This window comes from Artibeus jamaicensis, unplaced genomic scaffold (assembly GCF_021234435.1).
Source record: "Artibeus jamaicensis isolate MK-2021 breed Jamaican fruit bat unplaced genomic scaffold, CSHL_Jam_final contig_519, whole genome shotgun sequence".
Classification (NCBI taxonomy): Eukaryota; Metazoa; Chordata; class Mammalia; order Chiroptera; family Phyllostomidae; genus Artibeus; species Artibeus jamaicensis.
Genome location: NW_026521871.1, coordinates 49,605,765 through 49,624,751, shown reverse-complemented (window position 1 = coordinate 49,624,751; position 18,987 = coordinate 49,605,765). Strand labels below are relative to the sequence as shown.

At 47.9% G+C, this 18,987-nt stretch overlaps 1 protein-coding gene across 2 annotated transcripts in view; it reads right to left on the bottom strand.

Annotated features, from left to right (window-relative positions):
- Positions 1-5,465: 5,465 nt before the first annotated feature.
- ENTPD3 (ectonucleoside triphosphate diphosphohydrolase 3) overlaps positions 5,466-18,987 on the bottom strand; it is a 27,842-nt gene continuing 14,320 nt past the window's right edge. For both annotated transcript variants that reach the window (XM_053668937.1, XM_053668936.1), the window contains exons 5-11: positions 16,957-17,107; positions 14,738-14,897; positions 13,566-13,799; positions 10,010-10,282; positions 9,726-9,836; positions 9,188-9,325; positions 5,466-6,791 (exon numbers count right to left, since the gene is read on the bottom strand). In XM_053668937.1, coding sequence (XP_053524912.1) covers positions 6,552-6,791; positions 9,188-9,325; positions 9,726-9,836; positions 10,010-10,282; positions 13,566-13,799; positions 14,738-14,897; positions 16,957-17,107 — 1,307 coding nt within the window. In that variant the 3' untranslated portion in view covers positions 5,466-6,551. The remainder of the gene's footprint in view (positions 6,792-9,187; positions 9,326-9,725; positions 9,837-10,009; positions 10,283-13,565; positions 13,800-14,737; positions 14,898-16,956; positions 17,108-18,987) is intronic.

Below are 18,987 nucleotides of genomic sequence, written 5' to 3'. Positions count from 1 at the left end.
ATCTGCATTTAAACAGGAGCTCCCCAGTGGCTCACTGGGTACAATGTGGGGAACACTCAGATTCTCCACAGTCATCGAATTATTTTTCTAAAGTTCATCGTGTGATTCAGTCACCCCTATTTAAAGTCTTCCAAACTGTCATTTCAATCCCCTCTTCTACAGAATAAAGTCCAAACTCCCTAGCCTGGTGTTCAGGGCCCTGCTCAACCGCTTCAGCTCACTCTCACCCCTTTCCATGCTGTAGCTACAGGTCTCGTGGCTTCTCGTGCACTTGGGCTCCCTCTTCCTAGAATGTGCTCCTCACCATCCACGGAGAGCAACAGTGGGTCGGTCCTTGAAGAAGTGAGAGAAGAGAGTTTTGAGACTCCTTCCCAAGCAGCCCCAAGCTGTTTTCAGATTTCTTCCAAGCCCTGTGCTAATGGCAAGATAACTCTCTAAGTAAGTCTTGGCCACCTTACAAGGTCATGGGTATCCAACAATGAGCCAAATAATCATTAGCAGCTACTGACATCAGAAACCAAACCCCCAAACCAAGCACATGCAGAGCCCAGGCAGGCCAGCCACGCCCCTTTCAGGACGCCTGCCCGGCCCACTGGTCCAACCCCTGAGAGGACTGGCTCGTCCTGTCCCACCCACATCCTCCTTTCCGCGTCATTCTGAATCCACAGATGTGATGGTCAACTTTATATGTCAATGTGACTAGGCTACAATATTCAGTTATTCATTAATCTAGATGTTGTTAAGGTATTTTGTAGATGTGATTAAAGCCTAGAATCAGTTGTTTTTAAGGGAAATTATCCTGAGTCATCTTAGCGAGCCTGACTAGATCAGTGGAAAGACCTTAAGAGCAGAGCCAACCCAGGTTTCCCTGAGAAAGAAGAAGTCCGCCCTGTGGACAGCAGCTACAAGCCTAGGGCTCCAGCCTGCCCCTTCGGGACAGCCTACCCTGTGGATTTTGGACTTGCCTGTCCGGCCCCGACACTCACATAAGGGATTTGTTGCAAACACAGTCTCTTAATATATATCTCCTACTGGTTCTATTTCTCTGGTCAAACCCTGACTGCTATACCAGACATGTCATTTCATCTGGAAATGTAGCATCTATCTAAATGGTAAGGATTCTTGAAAAAAATTTTCGTAAGACCATTGTCTGACCTAAAAAAATTAACAACAATCCTTGGCCCCATCGAGTGTTCAACTTCCCAATTGACTCATTATTTGATAATATTAAAAATATTTTTGACCTAATGACGTTTTTTCTAAGCATCTTTAGTTAGGGAGAAAAGAAAAAAAAGGGCCCGGTGTGGGAAAGATTTTCTCCGTAGCTCCAGCAGAGGGCGCTCACGTCTCACGTGTTTCAAAAGGAAAGATACTGTTCCGTTTCTCTTCCAACCTCAGTCTGAATTGAACTCAGCCCAGGACTTACTTAGCATATCGTACACTTTTTTTTGGCAAATGTGATGAGTGAATGAATAAGTAAATGGATGAAATAAATATGTTTTAAAACTTCATTGGCTATGTTCCATGACAGACACTGACTGAATACTAAATTTCTCTTTTCTCAACTCTCCCGTGATGTAGCTATTATTCCCATTTCATGCATGAAGAAATAAAGGCCCAAAGGGGTTGAAAGACTTTATGAGATCAGAGAGGTAGCAAATAGAAAATTCTTGAGTTAGTCCAGTTCTATAATTTTATTCTTTAAAGGACACACAGAAAGTGCATAAATGGTTGCAAAAAGGGAACCCCTGTAATTACTAACTAGTTCTAGAATCTCTCTCTCACCCCAGAAGCCCTGTTACTATGGGCCGAATGTTTGTGTGCCCTCGGTATTCATTTGTTAAAAGTCCTAACCCCCAACGCGATGGCATTTGGATATGCGGCTTTGGGGAGGTAGTTCAGGTCAGCTGGGGTCATGAGGCAGTGCCCGCTAATCATGACAGGATTAGTAAGAAGGACACCAGAGAGCCCACTCTGCCTGCACAAGCACGGAGGCAAGACCGTGCGAGGACGCAGTGAGAAAGCAGCTGTCTGCAAGGCAGGAGGGGAGCTCTCTCCAGGAACTGAACCGGCTGCCACCTCGATCTTGGACTTCCCAGCGTCCAGAACTATGAGAAATTAGATTTCTGTTGCTTAAGCCATCTGGTCTCTGGTATTTTGTTATGGTGGCCCTAGCAGACTGAGACCTCTGTTTATGCCTTTCTGAACACAACCTCTGTTTACCCCCCAAATGTAAGAGTAATGATTTTCTTGCTTTTCTTCAGAGTTTATCTTCTGTGTTTAGTTTTGCCTGTTTTTGAACTTTATATAAATAGAATTATATATATATATACTTTATATATAAATGTATATTTTTATATAAATATTATATATAAATCTATATATATATAATATACCTTTTGTGACTTATTACCCTGTGAGAGTCACCCATATTGAACATATATTGGTAGTTCTTTTGTTTTCAGGCCGTGTGGTATTTTCCATTACAGATATATCACTGTTTACTCTTTCATTTTATGGGATTGGCATGTTGCTTGCCAGTAAGAATGTTCTCTGGTGTGTATCCTGGCGAATGCACATGTACGTACCTTAGAACACATATCCTCTAAGGCATATCTCTTGGACTGGGATTTCCGGATCATCGGGGAAGCACATCTCCAACTTTGTAGACCATACCACAGTTTCCCAGGGCGGCTGCCTTAATTTGCATAGTGTTAACTCACAGCAGTCTGAGTATGCGTTGCCCTGACAGACTTAGTCAGACTGAGTGCGTTTTCCTGTGTATTGAACATTTCTCCCTTGTGTAGTGCCTTGCCAAGCCTTTTGCCCGTTGAGAAAAAAATTGGATCATCTGATTTTTTTCTCGCTGATTTGGAGGAATTCTTTGTGTAATTTAAAAACGAGTCCTTGGCCCTGGCTGGTGTAGCTCAGTGGGTTGAGCGCAAGCCTGTGAACCAAAGCATAGCTGGTTTGATTCCCAGTTGGGGCACATGCCTGGGTTGCAGGCCAGGTCCCCAGTAGGGGGTGTGTGAGAGGCAACCACACATTGATGTTTCACTCTCTCTCTTTCTCCCTCCCTTCCCTATCTCCATAAAATAAATAAATAAAATCTTTAAAAAAATAAAAATAAAAACTAGTCCTTTATTGGTCATTTATGTTGCAGATACCTTCTTCCGCTCTGTGGCTTGTCTTTTTACTCTTTTAGTGGTGTTTTTCCATGAATGGAAGTTAATTTTAATGTAATCAAACATATCAAGTATCCTCTTATGGTTAAGTCTTTTGCGTGTGTGTGTGGTGTTTAAGAAACCCTTTCCTCACTCAAGATCTTAAAATGTTTCCCCTACACTTTATCCCCAAACCTTTATTGGTTTATCGTTCATACCTGGAAATACTTTTGAAAATGATATGTGGGAGGGGTTGAACTTCCTTTTCCCACATGGGAATCCAGGTGTCCCCCATTTTTTCTCACTGATCTGATGTGACACCTCTGTGTCATGAATCAAGTGACCGTATGTTGGGCTAGACAATCCTAAGGCCAAACTCCTCCCTGCCACAGGGCTGCCTTTCTCTGTGAAAGGAACTGGCTACACGTAAGGGTTTCAGACCCAAGCAGGTCAGAATCTCAACTCACAATCTCCATCTCCGAAACTGCTTACTAGTTGGATGGTGTTGGCGTATTATTTTACCTCTGAGCCCATGCTTTTCTCACATGGTTATTGTAAAGAACGAGCACACTTTGTGATAACTAATTACTGTCACCTTCACCACCAATTCCATGCATAAGAGGTGGCTCTGGCTGGAGCCAAGGGGCTTGGGACTCTGGAGCCGTATTAATTCCCTACTGCTGTGTAACGAATTGCCACAAACTTGGTGATCTACAAAAACCTGCGTTTACTGCCTTGCAGTTTTATAGGTCAGAGTCCAGGTGGGCTCACCTGGGTCCCCTGCTTAGGGTCCCCAAGGCTGAAATCAACGTGTTAACTGGGTGGAGCTCTTATCTGGAGGCTCTGGGGCAACCTGCTTCCAAGTTCATTCTGGTTCTTGGCTGAACCCAGTTTCATAGAGTTATAGGACTGAGGTCCCAGGTTCTTGCTGGCTGTCAACCAGGGGTTGCTCTTAGTTCCTAGGAAATGCTCTTGGGCCATTTCCACCTGGCTGTCTCCATTTTTAAGCTAGCAACAGTCAAGCCTTTCTTGTGCTTTGAATATGACCAGCCGTTTCGGAGGAAATACTCTCTGCCTTGAAAGACCTCATCTGATGAGGTTAAGCCTACCTGGATAACCTCTCCATTTTAAGGTCAACTGATTAGTAATTACATTTTATGTCCTCAAATCGCTCATGTCCTCACATAACGACCTAATCCTGAGAGTAACACCAGGGGTGAATAGCATGAAGTCCACCTTCGATTCTGCCTCCCGCGGCAGTCCTGGCTACGTCACTTGGTCTGAAGATTTGGTGATTGTCCATCTGTGAAGATTCTTTGATAAGGGAAAAAAAACACAGCACAACACAACACAAAAAGACTGATATACATGAGAAAGCCCCAGATACCTCATTAGCTTATTCCACATCCCTGAATGGGCTAGAAATGCTGACTGGGGCTCGCCTTCAAGAAGCCCTGGCCCTGTTTCCTGTTCAGACATACCCTTTTGTTCCCATCAACTCTCGGTGATTTGTATGCTATTCTTATCTAATAGCTCTATAACTTATTGCCTACCCTCCAGTCAATATCAGTCAAGCAATATGTTGAGTATGTAATACATTCATAGCATTTACCCAAATCCAAGGTCACACAAGGCAAAATGTTAGGACCACAGTAGGTGTTTCTTAGGTGTCTGTTGAATAAGTGATGAATGGCGGGCTTGGCTCATAAGCAGCCTTCTGTCTATTTTAGAAACAAGCCATGTGCACACACAAAGATAAATAATGATGTAAGAATTTATAACGTAATCAGTTTTGCACAGGTAGTCCAGGAGATACACTATAGTGTGTGTGTGTGTGTGTGTGTGTGTGTGTGTGTATGTGTGTGTGTTTAAAGAAAGCTCTGTGGAAGCAGAGTTAGAATTGGGCCCTGAGAAATGTGCATAGTCTGGGTACAAGGATGACCCATGGTCTAGGCAGGGAGAACTATGGGAGCAAGAGTGCATCTTAGAACCGGAGCAGCCTTTCTGGGTGAGGGTCAAGACCTGAATGGCAGGCTGTGTCCCCACAGAAGTGTCGCTGCCAAATAAGGCAAAGAAATGTTCACCAGTTATCACCAGTTATCCTGGGGAGCCAAAGGTTTATCAGAGTGAAGCCCTTTGAACTCTCTGGAATAAAGGTAACATTCAAGCATCATTTTCTTAATTCACTAGGAAAGTTTTCCTAAGAAAATGTTCTTCATTTTTAAAGTTTCTTCCCATGAATACCACTGTAGGACCTTCGGAGAAAGTACTATATACAAGATAACACACACACACCGCAAGTCAAAATAAATTGAGTCCTTTATTCCCCGGCAAGCTACCAAACAACAATCTGAAAGCATGTTGATTTTTACTTGGTAGCCATTGACATGCTGGCGTTCTTTCTCATCCCACTTCCGTGTTAAATGTCCCTGCAGCTTCCTTTTCTTTCTCCAAAGTCGAGAACAATGGCTACTATGCAGCAAGGTCTACCACGTAGCTAAGTAACTGGTAGGCAGATGCCGGAACAGCATGTGACAGCATCAAGTATACCTGCGGGAACGGTGGACAAAATGCGCACTCCATGCGAACAACGGAAGGATGGAGAAGTGATCTGGGGTGCCACACCCTCGCCAGCAGCACACGCTGCCTACGACAACAAGAGCAGTGGGCAGGGGAGGGCAAGATAGTGCCACACACATCAGCTGCAGTCTAACGACCAGAGGCCCGAGTGGGAACCCCACTTCGAAAATGGCCAGGAGTTTTCTGGGAGACTTGCTGTGTGTCTGTCCTTCAGGTTCTTTCTGCCTGCATGACAGAAGCTGGCTGTGACCACCGTTGTTTGGCGTAAAGGCGTTGTCTCTCCCAAAGACTGTTCGACGGTCTGAAGGAGCTGCATGTGTATGGGATTGCTAGAGGGAAGTCTCAGTTAAGGACAATTGGGAGAAAGCCACAAAACCAGCTCTAGGACTGGGTCAAAGGCTGCGTGGGTGCAGCCTCCAAACTCACCAGGAGGAACACGGCGCTTCCGATGGAGGACAGAGTGCGGAAGGAGCCCTGAAGCCAGTTCTTCAACACTAAACTGTCTTAGGCTCCGCTTACTTTCCCTCCTGGGCACGGGAATACAGAGCCTGACTTTGATGGCCCGTCTTCCCTGCTCCCAGGAGGCCAGCAAGCCAGGGGGTGGCATCCCTGGAGGAGCAAGGTACACAGAACAGTTGAGGGACTCCCCAGGAGGTGCTTTGGCATCGGTCGGTGTCTGAGGGGGCGCACGACCTAAGTATTTGACTTTGGTTGTGTCCCCCGCAGACAGGCATTTCATGTGCATTGTCTGGTGCCGCCCAGGCTGGGTCTGGGTGGCCCTTTGGTTCCAGAAGCTGCTTCCAAGGCTCACTCAGAATCCACCGTGTGGTCCAAGACATGCTGGGAGCGCCGCTGTTTCCTGGACGACATGTACAGGTAGACCACCAGGAAGGCCAGGCTCAGCAAGGCCACTCCCGTGAAGAAGGCCATGGTGCTCATAAAGGTCGGGGGCTTCAGGGGCAGGCGGACCAGGGGCATTTCTGCTGGGATCTGGTTGGTCAGGCTGAGCATGTAGCCCAGAGACCAGGCTATGCTGCTGTTTTCCACCTGTGAAGGACAAGAGGTAGCTCAGCTCCCCGGGCAGGGGACAGGGTGGGAATTGCATACCCAGGCCCACCACTGTCCATGGAACACCCACGGGAAAGGAGGTCAAAGGTCTTGCTCAAGTTCAGACATTGCAGACTGGGCCAGAGTCCAGGTCACTGGGACCCCAGAGGGTAGAGAGAGAGAGAGCCCCCCTCCAGCCCTGCAGAGAAAGTCAGAACTAATCCTCCCAAGCTCGTTACAGCCGAGTGTGATGAGAGCACAGTTCACAACAGTGAGAACTTTCCTACTGTCAGCGGCTGAAGGAAGAGGGTAATGTGTGTTTACTAAACTGGGGACCGGCTTCTAATAAATTGGCTTTGTCAATTTCTTCTGGTAGTTCCATCAATTTTAGGTTGGAACCTAGGTAGCTCCATCATTTTTAGGTTGTTTTACTAGATGGATAAGTATTTCAAATTTCCAATTTTAAGGATGAACTGAACTTTTTAGCATTATGTTGCAATCCTCTCTCTCCTGAATGATGCTCTGTATCTTAAAGACTTTTTTTCTTCAGATCTCAAATAGCTACGCCAGTTTTCTTTTGGGTGATGTTCGTCTGACATGTAAAAAAGTTTTTTTAACTTTCAATCTTTCCATGTCCTCGTGTGGCAAGCCTAAGTATTTCTTTAAAGTGTTTCTCTTACAAACCACATTAATTGATTTTTTAAAACCTGGTCTGACACTATTTGTTTCTTAACTGGTAAATTTAGCCCATTTATGATTATTGTGATTATTGATATATTTGGACTTCTAATATGTTAGTTTAAAATTTTTAAAGAGTGCTCTCTTCCTATATTTATTTTTCCTTTCTTGTCTTAAAAATTGTGTGTGTGTGTGTGTGTTCCCTTTAAAAGACGAGCAGTTTCGGCCACTCTTACATCCCCATGTCCTCTGTCCTGTGTCCTATCCTGTCTCCATCACACTGGACATGGGCTACAGTTGAATTCTGGATTATTCTGGTATATGGATAAATTCTTCTTTTGCCTTTTGGGGGTTCTTAGTTTTCTTCTTCCTTTTTTTATTTTAAAAGATTTTATTTATTGATCTTTAGAGGAGAAGGGAAGGAGAGAGGGAGAGAAATATCAATCTGTGGTTGCTTCTCGTGGGTCCCCTGCTGGGAACTGGCCTGCAACCCACGCATGTGCCCTGACTGGGAATCGAACCACGACCCTCTGGTTCACAGGCACGCGCTCAATCCACTGAGCTACACCAGCCAGGGCTTTAGTTTTCTTTTTTTTAAAAAAATATACCTGTTAAACTACAACATCATTTATTCTTCCTTCCTGTGTTTTTATAACATCTCCTGGATTTATTTCTATTCTTACTTAAGTACCTCCTCCAAAACCAATTCTGACGTTAAGTCTTTGTGTAGCACCGCCTCTGAAGCCTTCCTGTGCTCTCACATTTACACACTAATTTGGCTGGATAAAAAAATTCTTCATAAATAATGGAAGGAACTTGGAACCTAGAATTCTGTTGCGTCCAGGCTGGTATTCATTGGAAAGTCTCTCTCCATTCCCACAATGCACCTTTCTAGTAATTAGATCATGAGGTAAAGCCTAGCGAGGCCATGCTGCCCACAGTCCCGATATGTCTCCAGACATCTTTCCTTGTCGATGATTTGATTTATTTGCGTAAAAGACAGTCATGGGCTAATGTCGGGTGTTGACTGGTTCAATCTAATTACCGCCAAAGTTGATCCTGAACAGACTGACTCCAGATACCCTTTGGGCTTTGGACCTGCTATTTCTGAAAGCGGACGGCGCTCCCAGACCCAGGGGACACCTGTTCAGGTCTGCGGGGCTGGCTCTGCCTGAAAGCAGGGACCCAGGCCCGTCACCAGTCACCTGGGGACAGCTGTGACTCCAGCTGTGGCCCATTCCAGACACTGGACAGTAAATACGGTGCCTTGGGCTCTTTCCAAGAGAAAATTTTATTTAATCTCTCAGGCCCTGGAGCCAGTGTCCTACGCTGACACTGCGTAAATGGAGGGCCATTAGTTACTATCTTCTTTGTTCTCTTAATAGTGTTCTACTCGAAGGTTCTTTTGGGGATGAAGTCTCAAGTCCTTAATCTATTTATTCACTCAACAAACACTCACTAAGCACCAGCCAGGCTCCTGGCCCTGCGCTGAATGCTCAGGGATGAGGGCGCAGTCCTGCCAGCACAGAACTCAGAGCCCCCAGGGCCCAGCTTCCAACCCTTTCCTCGTGGGGAAGGGTCTGCGGGCGCTGCCTCCTCTGGACTCCCCATCACCCCTCCTGGGAAGCTCCCGAGGGACCAGGCTCATCTTTCGCATGCACCCACACAGACCTCTGTACTGAGAGGAAGAGGAGGACAAGATCTGGGCTCCGACTTACTTCTTTTTTAAAACAGATCTGGGGCCAGGTGTCCTCGGTGAATCTGTACCCGCTCACGAGCAAGTGGTAGATATAGTGGGCGGAGAAGCAGTAGGAGCGGGCATAGGCTTCATCGAACCGGGGCAGCAGCTGCGGGAGCTGCAGGGGGAAGGCGGGCAGGGGGTTGTAAAAGGCACATTTCAGGACCCCGGAGGTCAACAGCCCTATTTGAAAGAATCGTACCACCCAGAATCTCATTATGAAAGTACGAGAAAATAATGCAATGACATAATATTGAAAACATCCCCCCACAACATCATGTAAAAACAGTCTCTCAGTCTGCAGAGCGCTTACCGACCCAGACACCCCTCTCACCACCGCTTCTGTGGTCGGACCGTTCATCCGGGATGCGGGCGTGGGGCCCTCACGCTCCCACTTTATGGGGTTCAAAGCAGAACCGTGTAAAGGCCAAATCCGGAACACGCACGTGTGCACAAACGGAACACACTCTGCGCTGCCGCCTTATACTGCTACTGACCCTCCCTCTTTAAATACTGACCTGACCCCAATTCTGTGAGCAGAAATCCCAGGTGCTGGAGTTGAAGGTGCTCAGGGAAAAGCTGCCCGTGAGGTTCAAAGCGCTGGCTGTGTAGAAGAACCCTGCAAAGGCCTGCAAGGAGGCAGAACGGAAGCACATCAGCTCTCAGAACGGGACCGACGGTGGGGGGTTGCAGGCAGGGAATCAGATGTTGGGAAGCAGGTCGGCAGACGAGAAATAGAAAGCTGAGAAACAGATGTTCAGTGGGAAGAAAAGGTAGTTATTTCAGCGATTTCTGCTCTTACCACGAAAGATCCTTTAACTGCCGGCTGATAAATACCATCAAAGCAGCTGACTTCTCGCCCGCGGCAAGCTTTGAAGGCAAACAGGGAGGCCACCTTCACCCTGCACAGCAATGGGTCCCCGGTTCCTTCAAAAGTGATGGTGTCGTTGGGGTCATAACGTCCAGGCTTCAGATCCTCTGTGCACGGGCTGTCGAATACGTGGCCTCCTTTGAGGGAGGTGGAGTAATCGCGAGGGTAGCAGGGGTTGATGACATTGGTTTTGGTGGTAGAATTCTGTAGGGACAACGGTGAGCTATTAGAACCCTGAGTGGCATGCCTCAGCTGCTGGACTGCAGTCCTGCAAAGCCAAAGGTCACCGGTTTGATTCCCGGCTGGGGATGTAGGAGAGGCAACTGATTGATGTTTCTCTCCCTTTCTTCCCTTCTCTCTAAAAATAAGTAAAATCTTAAAAAAAAAAATAGAGCGAGCTATTAGAAATCACTCATTTGTGAAGGACCAAATACTTTTTTTTTTTTGCAAATTCTCATAGTTGCTACTCTCTAATGCCAAGGGAGAAATGGAAAAAATGCCGTTCTCGGTCAGTGGGTACTTGAAGGCGGCTCCCAAGTTGTCTAAACAACTCAAGTGGCAGGGTGGGGACAGGGACCTGCACCAGGCACAGGCCAGGCTCTCTCGCCCATGACCTGACCCAGCCCCTAGGACAGCGCCGTGAAGCAGGTTTCAGGAACTCCGTTTGGACGAGAAAACAAGGTATGCTGAGATTAATCGGCCGTTGGGAATGAAGTGCTATCTGTCCACCTAATAAAACAGCCCAGAGTGGACACACGGACATGTGAAAATTGTGTCCCCCTCACCCCTCCCACCCACCAGATCCCACCTCCCAGAAGTGACCTCTGTTGCCGGTTTTTGTGTGTTCTATCAGAGATTTTGCCTGTGATGCTCATATGCATATGCAAATATGTGTGTCCTTTCTTAGCTCTTTTTTAAAAACCATACACAGTAGGACTCTACACACTGTTCTGCCCCTTGTTTTTCTTACTTAAAAATCCATCTCTGATATCTTTCCATTTACTGTCAGTGTAGACAGCGTCTTCTTTTTAGCAGCTGCATAGAACTTCACTGTGCAAATAAACTGTGGTTTATTTAAGAAATGCCCCCTCGATGGAAACTGGTGTGGTTTCCAATCCTTCTGCCGCTACAAACAACACTGCAATAAACATCCTCGTTACACACAAATCTCTGATCTGTTTGTAACTTATTTGGTGTACAGATTGTGGTAGGGAGCTCACTTTACATTTTCCCGATGACTATCTAATCTTTTATTTACTGGTGAAAACCATAATGTTCCCTTTACCTTGTGCTACATTCCTAAGTGTACGTGGTTCTGTTTATAAACTCTCTTTTTGAAGGAACAGGATTGGAACCCTGGTGGCAAAACCATTAAATCATCTTGTTTTCCCTACAGTAAAATCTTGACCGAAGTAAAATACTGAACACATATGACTTTAAAAACAAAAACAAAAAAAATCTTACTGGAGGAAGGAAAGAAAGAAAGTGAAAGCCTGTCCCTAGTGTCAACTGTGCTACCAGAGAAAGACGGGAGCCCTGGGTGCCTGGAGACTTGTTAATAAGAGGATAACTGGCCAAGTATCTCCCCAGGTGTCCTCACCACACTGTGCAGGCCCTGCCGTCCCAGAAGAGGAAACGGGACCCAGGCAGGTGGCACTGACTCCGCCCGTGTTCACCATGTAATCATGTGCGTGAACCATCTGGGCCGGTCTTGCCAGCGCAGGTCTGGCTGATGGAGGTGTCAGTCGGGCAGGCCCAGACCTGTGCTTGCAGGTGATCCTCTGGGTCCCTTCCCTCACTGAGTCAGAAGGCGCCCAGGGCACAGCCACCCTCTCAGGCACCCAGAGGTCACCAGGCACATGGCAGAGATGGCCCGTCCCTGTGAGCTGACCGTCCCCAGGGAGAGACTGCCATCTCACAACTCTGCTCCCAGTCCTGGCCTCACACCTGGATACTTGTGGTTTCAAAGCCAAACGAGACCTCAGATGGGTGGAGTATTACACTTGGGGCCAGCCGAGTTTATGAGGTTAGAGTCTCTGACCCCCACTCACCCTGGGAGAAGGAACATTTCGCCTGTCTCTCCTGCCGGAGTTCCCCGGTGACTCCTTCCCTACCCCCATCCCCACTCCCCCACTGCCAGGCCAACCAGTGGAGCATTAAGCATTGACTGAAATAAAAGGAGGTGGAGAAAAGAGGATTTCCTAGAGCTTTTCTCCTGGAAAGAGGTGTGTGGGCTGGAACACTTTAATGAGCCGGTGGAGAGGAGAGGTGGTGCTGGGGGCGTTGCTGGGGGCCTTGCTGGGGAGAGTGGACTGGGTTCCCCTGGGGATGGTTTGGCTGGGAGCGGGGGAGGCGAGAGTTGGGTGGGCCCCGAGTCTCCGGAGCCATGACGAGTAGCTGGAGGCTGCCTGCACGGTCTTCCGCCCGATCCTCCCGGCAGGGCCTAGCCTCTCCCGCCCGTACCTGTCGGGTGCAGGTGTCCTGAGGCCCCAGCCTTTCCTGTGAGGCTGGGACAGAACTGTGTGGGGGGTGGACTGGAGCTGGAGGCTGAATGCTCACACACCGCCCAGCGTGACTGCTCCATAAACACAGGGGGCTGGAGATCCTGCAGACCCCACTTCTGGGAGCCAGCCCAGTGCTTCTGCAGGCTCGTGTCTGGGGAATGCTGTTCCCCTCCTCGGTGACCAAGGGAGGTCGGAGAGGTGGCAGTGTCCCTAACGATGCTGGGTCCACCATGTTCACAGGCTGACCCAGCCCTGCCTCCTCCCCCAGGTCCCGTCAGAAGCCAGGATCTGTGGCCTCTGGCTGGCCTCATGCCCCTCTGGGTGGTGAGATCCCCTCCCTTCAACGTCCCTCCTCAGCCGTGGTGCGGTGGATGTCCTCGGGGCACTGGAGTCTGGGGCTGGGGCGTCATTGGAGGAGTTAGTGCTCGCTGGTACACACTACACCACACTGAGTTTAGAGCAGCGACAGCACAGAGCTGATGCCTGCAGTAGCCATCTGGGCCGTGGAACGGTTACCATGTGAACCGCTGTCCGACATGATGGAATTCAGTGGCTCCAAAATCCCACCATATAAAGGGCATCAAGCCTGCCTCATATAAGTCCATCCACCAGGAGGCCGAGCCTGGGGACGGCGAGCATGTCTCTCGTGGCTGCTGTTGTTATTTTGTCTGAACATGGGGGACTCTTAAGATTCTCAGGCTTATTTGGCTACTGGCTTAAAACAGCTTGTGTCCATAAAGGGATCCTGGGACTCGAATCATGTTTACAAAACATCTGGAGCTCTGGAATTTCCTTGGCATTCGGACTCAAATACACTGCAAGTGGTCAAACACAGCAGAGAGAGGGCGTGTGAGCAAGCCCGAAAACGCTGTTGTTTTCATCCACTTTCTAAGTGGATTGGAAAGGACAGACCCCAGAAGGCAAGGCACCCTGCCCTCGGCTGAGACCCCCAAGGAAACACCTGCTCCCCCCCGCTCAGGTACCTGAAGGAGCATTGCCAGAAATCTCTTCTCAGCCTCATTGCGGCCATAGCACTGGAAGCTGCGTGTGTAGAGTGGGTACACGTAGCCATACAGGGACACCCGCACAATGTCACTGGTGTTCAGCTCCGCCGTCTCTCCCACTGCGAAGGATATCTGGGTGGAGGCGCCGCCTAAATCCAGGGCGCCTGTGGTCTCCACTCCATTCGGATGCGCCCACATGTGCCATAGGTCCTTCTGCGCAGCGGGAAAAGGAAACAAGGGGGAAAGGCCAAAGATACCATTTCGGTTTGCCCAGGGTGCTCCACCCAAGACCCATCTCTTACTGCTAAGAATTAGGACATTTTGGGAAGCATTCAGGGCCACATCTCTCCTCCGTGTCTGGGGTGCTGAGCCGAAATGCTTACGGGGGCTGGCAGGCAATATACATGAGTCAAGTACAATAGGGAATGGCGGGGACTGTGGCAAACCGGGGAGTGCATGTGCTATGCTCTGTTCCAGTTGGTTGTTATCATGCAGCAATGTGAGTCCCCTGTGACCAGCACTTCTAGTGTTTTGGGAGTGAGGTCAGGAGAAGCTAGAACTGTGAAATTTCTAAAATATTAAGTGTTGGCAATTAATGAAAATTTTAAAAATACACTTGAGGAGGAACAGAATCGATCTTGGGCTGGATATAGGGGGAGTGTCCTCAGTTTATGCCCCCTGGAACGTGGTGGTTGGCCCTTAGAGTCAGCTTTCCTCTGTGCCAAAGGAGAAGGGAGTGTGGGGACTGCAGTGGAAGGACACCTGGGGACAGAGACCTGGGGCGGCAGACTGCCTGAAGGCTCTGTGAATTCCAGGAGGCCCTGGAACATCTTAGAAGGGTTGTTCTCCAGCTGCCCTTCAGATTACCCGTAGCCCATCATTAGATTCTCATCTCCCCCTCCCCCAATATCTCATCGGCTAGTGGAATGATATTCCCTCTCCCCCATGCACTTGGCCCTGCTCGTGGTCCAAGGTTTCGCACCAGCTGTATCTCTTCTTGGCTATTGTCCCCCAAGTGCTTTCTGAATGCACTACACAACAGGGATGACACAGGACAGGTGTCCCTGTTGGCTGCACCTCTGCTGAAGCTGCCACCCACAGGGGAAGGGACAAATAGCAAGAATAAAAGCCATGCATTTGTTTTCACACACCTCCAGGAAATTGCCCATTAAATAGTTGGCTGTAATCCATCCATATATTCCTTCCTCTTGCCCAGAAATGATTTGAGCACCCCTAAAATCAAAGGGCTGGGACTGGAAGTAGTTTTGGATGCTCGCGAGGACTTCGTTAGCTGCCGTTTCGTTCTGCAACCTAGGCAAGGCACAGGACGCAAAAGGCTGAGTGTCCAGACAACAGAGCCTTAACATCGTCTCCCCCAGGTGAACACATGGACCTCCCCACCTCGTGGCTGCCAGGGACAATTTGCAGGTGTGTGCAACACAGGCAGCCCCTTCAGCAAGCCGAGGCTTCAAAGGTAGCAGTGAAGTTAGGGCGCACTTGTCACCTGTCAGACTGCCAAGCAGGAACACAGGTCCCAGTAAAAACACTACTTGTTCCCTCCTCCCCAACCTGTTCCTGTTCCTGTCCCTGTCTTTAGGAACCAGCTCATCAAAAGAGCCTTGTGCTTAACCCCCACTGCTCTGTCTGAGATCAGCAGAGGAAAGGAGACTGGAGCAGGCACAGGAGTGGTATAAGCAATCTCTTGGGGACACCGTACAAAGAAGCCCTCAACAGGCCAGAAGGAAGGGGAGCTTAAGAGGAGGCAGGGAAGGGAAGAGGGGGAGTGTCCAGCTGTCCCTGCTTCGTTCTTTGTTCATGGTGATGGAGGGTGGCAACACAGCAGTCTTACATCACCCATGATGTGGTGTTATATTCTATTGTTCATTCACCAGCCGCCACCTTACCCTGTGGAAGAAAGCTCACTGGGGGCGTTATTTTCCCTTTCGTCAGTGTGTTTAGAAAGCCAGGGCACAGCTCACTCTTGGATGAAGAAGAAGGAGCAATGCCACACACAGAAATCCATTCCAGTTCAGCAGCGAACTATTAACACTTGGAAAATAATTCAGAGGCTCCCTGGTTTTATTGGTTCTCATCTGGGATGCTTCTCATGAATTTTTTTTTAATATTGGACTTTTCCAGCAATTAAAATATCAGCTGGTTGCTCAGAAGAGATGGATCACCATCAGAAAGCTTTACAAGGAGGAATTAATAGTTTATTTAAGTGGGACATCCCTTCACTTTTTTCCCAAGTGCTGACTCTCTATCCCTCGGTGCTGGTCACAGGCTACGAACGACAGAGTCTCGCAATCATTTCTCACTCAGAGAAAAAAAGCAACTAAGAAAAAGTTGGGTTCTTTGTTTCCAGGAGGAAGACGAGGCAGACAGAAGGAATTTCTACATCATTTCTATTTCAGGGAAACTCAACAATTTTGAAACACATGGTAGATTCCAAGAGCGAGCAAAGAAATCCGACTTTCTTCCGCATTCCACTTGGTCAGCCAGGACACAGGAGCAGGAACGAGGGGAGGAAAACAGCGAGAAAAAGGCCCAGTCCGGCTGGGGGAGCTTCATGGTTTGTTTGGGGGGGATGATCACGTTAAAGGGGCTCTGCTTGTCCGTCCCTCTGTATTTGCTTCATGCCCACACCTGTCATCTCACACCACTGGGGTCACAGACAAAGGGGCTTTAAAGCAGAGGGAGTGTCATTCTGGGGGATAACGCCTTATTTTTAAAGTGTAGAGCAGCCTCTACCATACGTACCCTTAAGTTCTATGGGTTTTTGTTTTTAAACTATTTTTCTTTTATTTCAAGGTCAAAAATACTATAATAATAAAATGAAGACAAAGGCATGCTGAAACAATGCAACTAGCCTAAAAGTCACAGCTGCACGTTTAGAAGGAACCTGCTAACTTGACCTAAAAGGAGATGTTTGTTTCACAGTAACTCCTAAGGCTTTGAATGCAGCAAGGGGCAGAAATGCCATGATCTTCAAAGCAGATTTCAGCAACACTTTATACACGGTACGAGCTGCACGGCTATGGGAGGCACTCGGTGGAGCTGGTCGGGCACCGATGTCAAAATACCAGGTGTCAAAAACAGTTTCTACTTTTCCAAGAAAAATTCAAGGTACACCCCCATGAACAGAGGTCACATCAAAACTGGCAAGGGAACTGATTTCAGGACTGTTTCTTTGGGGGTATACAAATAAAGACGAAAAGTTTCCCACCGTTTAAAGCCTGCATTTATGGCAGAATACGGGCTTCTCGCTTTTGGGTCTGTTCCCAGAAATAGAGCTGCGTTCTTGGCAAGGCCCGGCACATTCTTGGCTATTTTGGTCAGAGGGGCTCCTGCGTGCCAGTCCCGTCCTTACCTCAGCAAGCGCATCCCGGCCGTGGCCCCCAAGTAAACGCACGTGGATCCATGCAGGTGGGCTGGAATCTGCTCTTGGACCTTTTGCATGCAGTCCTCAAAGGCTTTGGGGACATCTTGGGGGTTATTCCCATAGCTGGAGATCCCGGAGCCTAAAGAGCAAGCCGTCGGGACTTTATTAGCATCCCTGGGAGCCGACAAGAGGAGTACAGCTTTCCCATAAAAAAACAATCGGCTTCGGAAATTAATAGGTTTTAGGAGGGGGGCTGAAAACAGGTGAGTGTGTTAGGTCCCAGGTGGTCACGCTGATGAGTCAACTTTCAAAATATGGATGAAAGGAATTATAAAGGTGAAAGAAAATAAGTCAGGTTAAAAAACTAACCTGCTTCACCCTGGCTGGTGTGGCCCAGTGGACCGAGTGCCGGCCTGTGAATGAAGGGGTCACCAGTCCAATTCCCAGTCAGGGCACAGGCCTGGGTTGCAGACCAGGTTCCCCAGTAGGGGGCGCACGAGAAGCAACCACACACTGGTGTTTCTTTCCCTCTCCTTTTCCCTTCCTCTCTCTAAAAATAAATAGTCTTTAAAAAAAAATTAACCTGCTTCATAAAAGCCGTTGAATTGGTAAAAGGGTAAAATGCATGGCGATGGAAGGAAACTAGATTTTGTGTGGCAAGCATGCAACAGCCTACATACATACTGAATCATATTGTTTACCCCCGAAATTTTTATTTGTTACCAACCACTGTTACTTCAGTAGGGTTCATTTAACCAATACCCAGGCCTCATCTTCTAGCGAGTCTCAGCCCACCCTTTCTCCAATCGCTGCCTTAATAAATGCACTTTTGCAAAAACAGTTCTCACTTTGGAAATTTCGAACGTAAGTAGAAGTCGGGAGCATCATAGAATGAACCCGGGCCCCCATCTCCCAGCTTCAACGACGAGCTCCTCGTGCTTCCTCTGCACCTTGCCCGTTCTGTCCTCACGGAGCAAGTGCAGGCACGGTGTCGTTTCATCCTACCAATATTTCGGTACGTGGCTCTAAAAGGCAACAATTCTCCAAGAGAAGCACAACCACCATCCCATTATTATACCTTAAAGAATTAAAAATGATCCTTCAATATAGTCAGTTATCTAGTTGAGGTTCACATTCTCCCCTTGGTTATATTTTTTCTCTCCCTCCCCCACCTTCCATCCCTCTCTTTCTATCTAGTTTCTTTGAATTAGAGTCCAGATAAATTCCATCCATTGCAATCGGTTGGTATACTGCTTAAGTCTCTTTTAACCTATAGGTTCTGCCCTCTCTTTCTATTTTTTCCTTGTAATTCAATTCTTTTTCCTCCCAATTTAATTTGTCCTGGAGAGTTCCCCGCAGCCTACAATTTGCTGGCTGACTGCCCAGGCCTCACTCTTACTTGGTCCTGGTTTTCCTGTACGTCGGTAACTGAGTCCTGAGACCTAACCAGACTCCGGCTTGTGCTCTTTCAGAAGCAGGGACCCACAGGGACCAGCGTGCGCTTCCAATAAGAGGCACGAGCGGCTGCTCCCTTCTCTTCCGGTGCAGGTGCCCACGGTCACCACTTAGAACCATTAGTCCATGAGGGCCTATAAATGGGGATATTTTTTCCCACCCTTCTTGCTTCACGTTTTCACCTGAAATGCTGTAACAAGAGAAAAATTGCCCCTCATTAACTACGTGGTTACCCCATCATACAGTTTGTCCAGAGAAGGCAGGAGATGGGCTTGATTCTGTCCCTTTCTTTACCAGCTTGAAGATACAGCTGCAGCTCCAACATCTTCCTAACTGAACCAATCAGAGATTTTGTTTGTGTTCTATCTTAGGAACACATACATTTAAAGATACAGTTGATGCATTTCAATTAATTGCAGTTATTATTCCTATTAGCTTCCTTCAATTGGCCACTGAACCTTTCTGACATGATCCCAGAAACCCGAGTGCACCTTGGCTTTCTGATATAATAAGATGTATCAACGACCTTACACACTCCCCGCCCCAGACCTGGACTCAGCCATT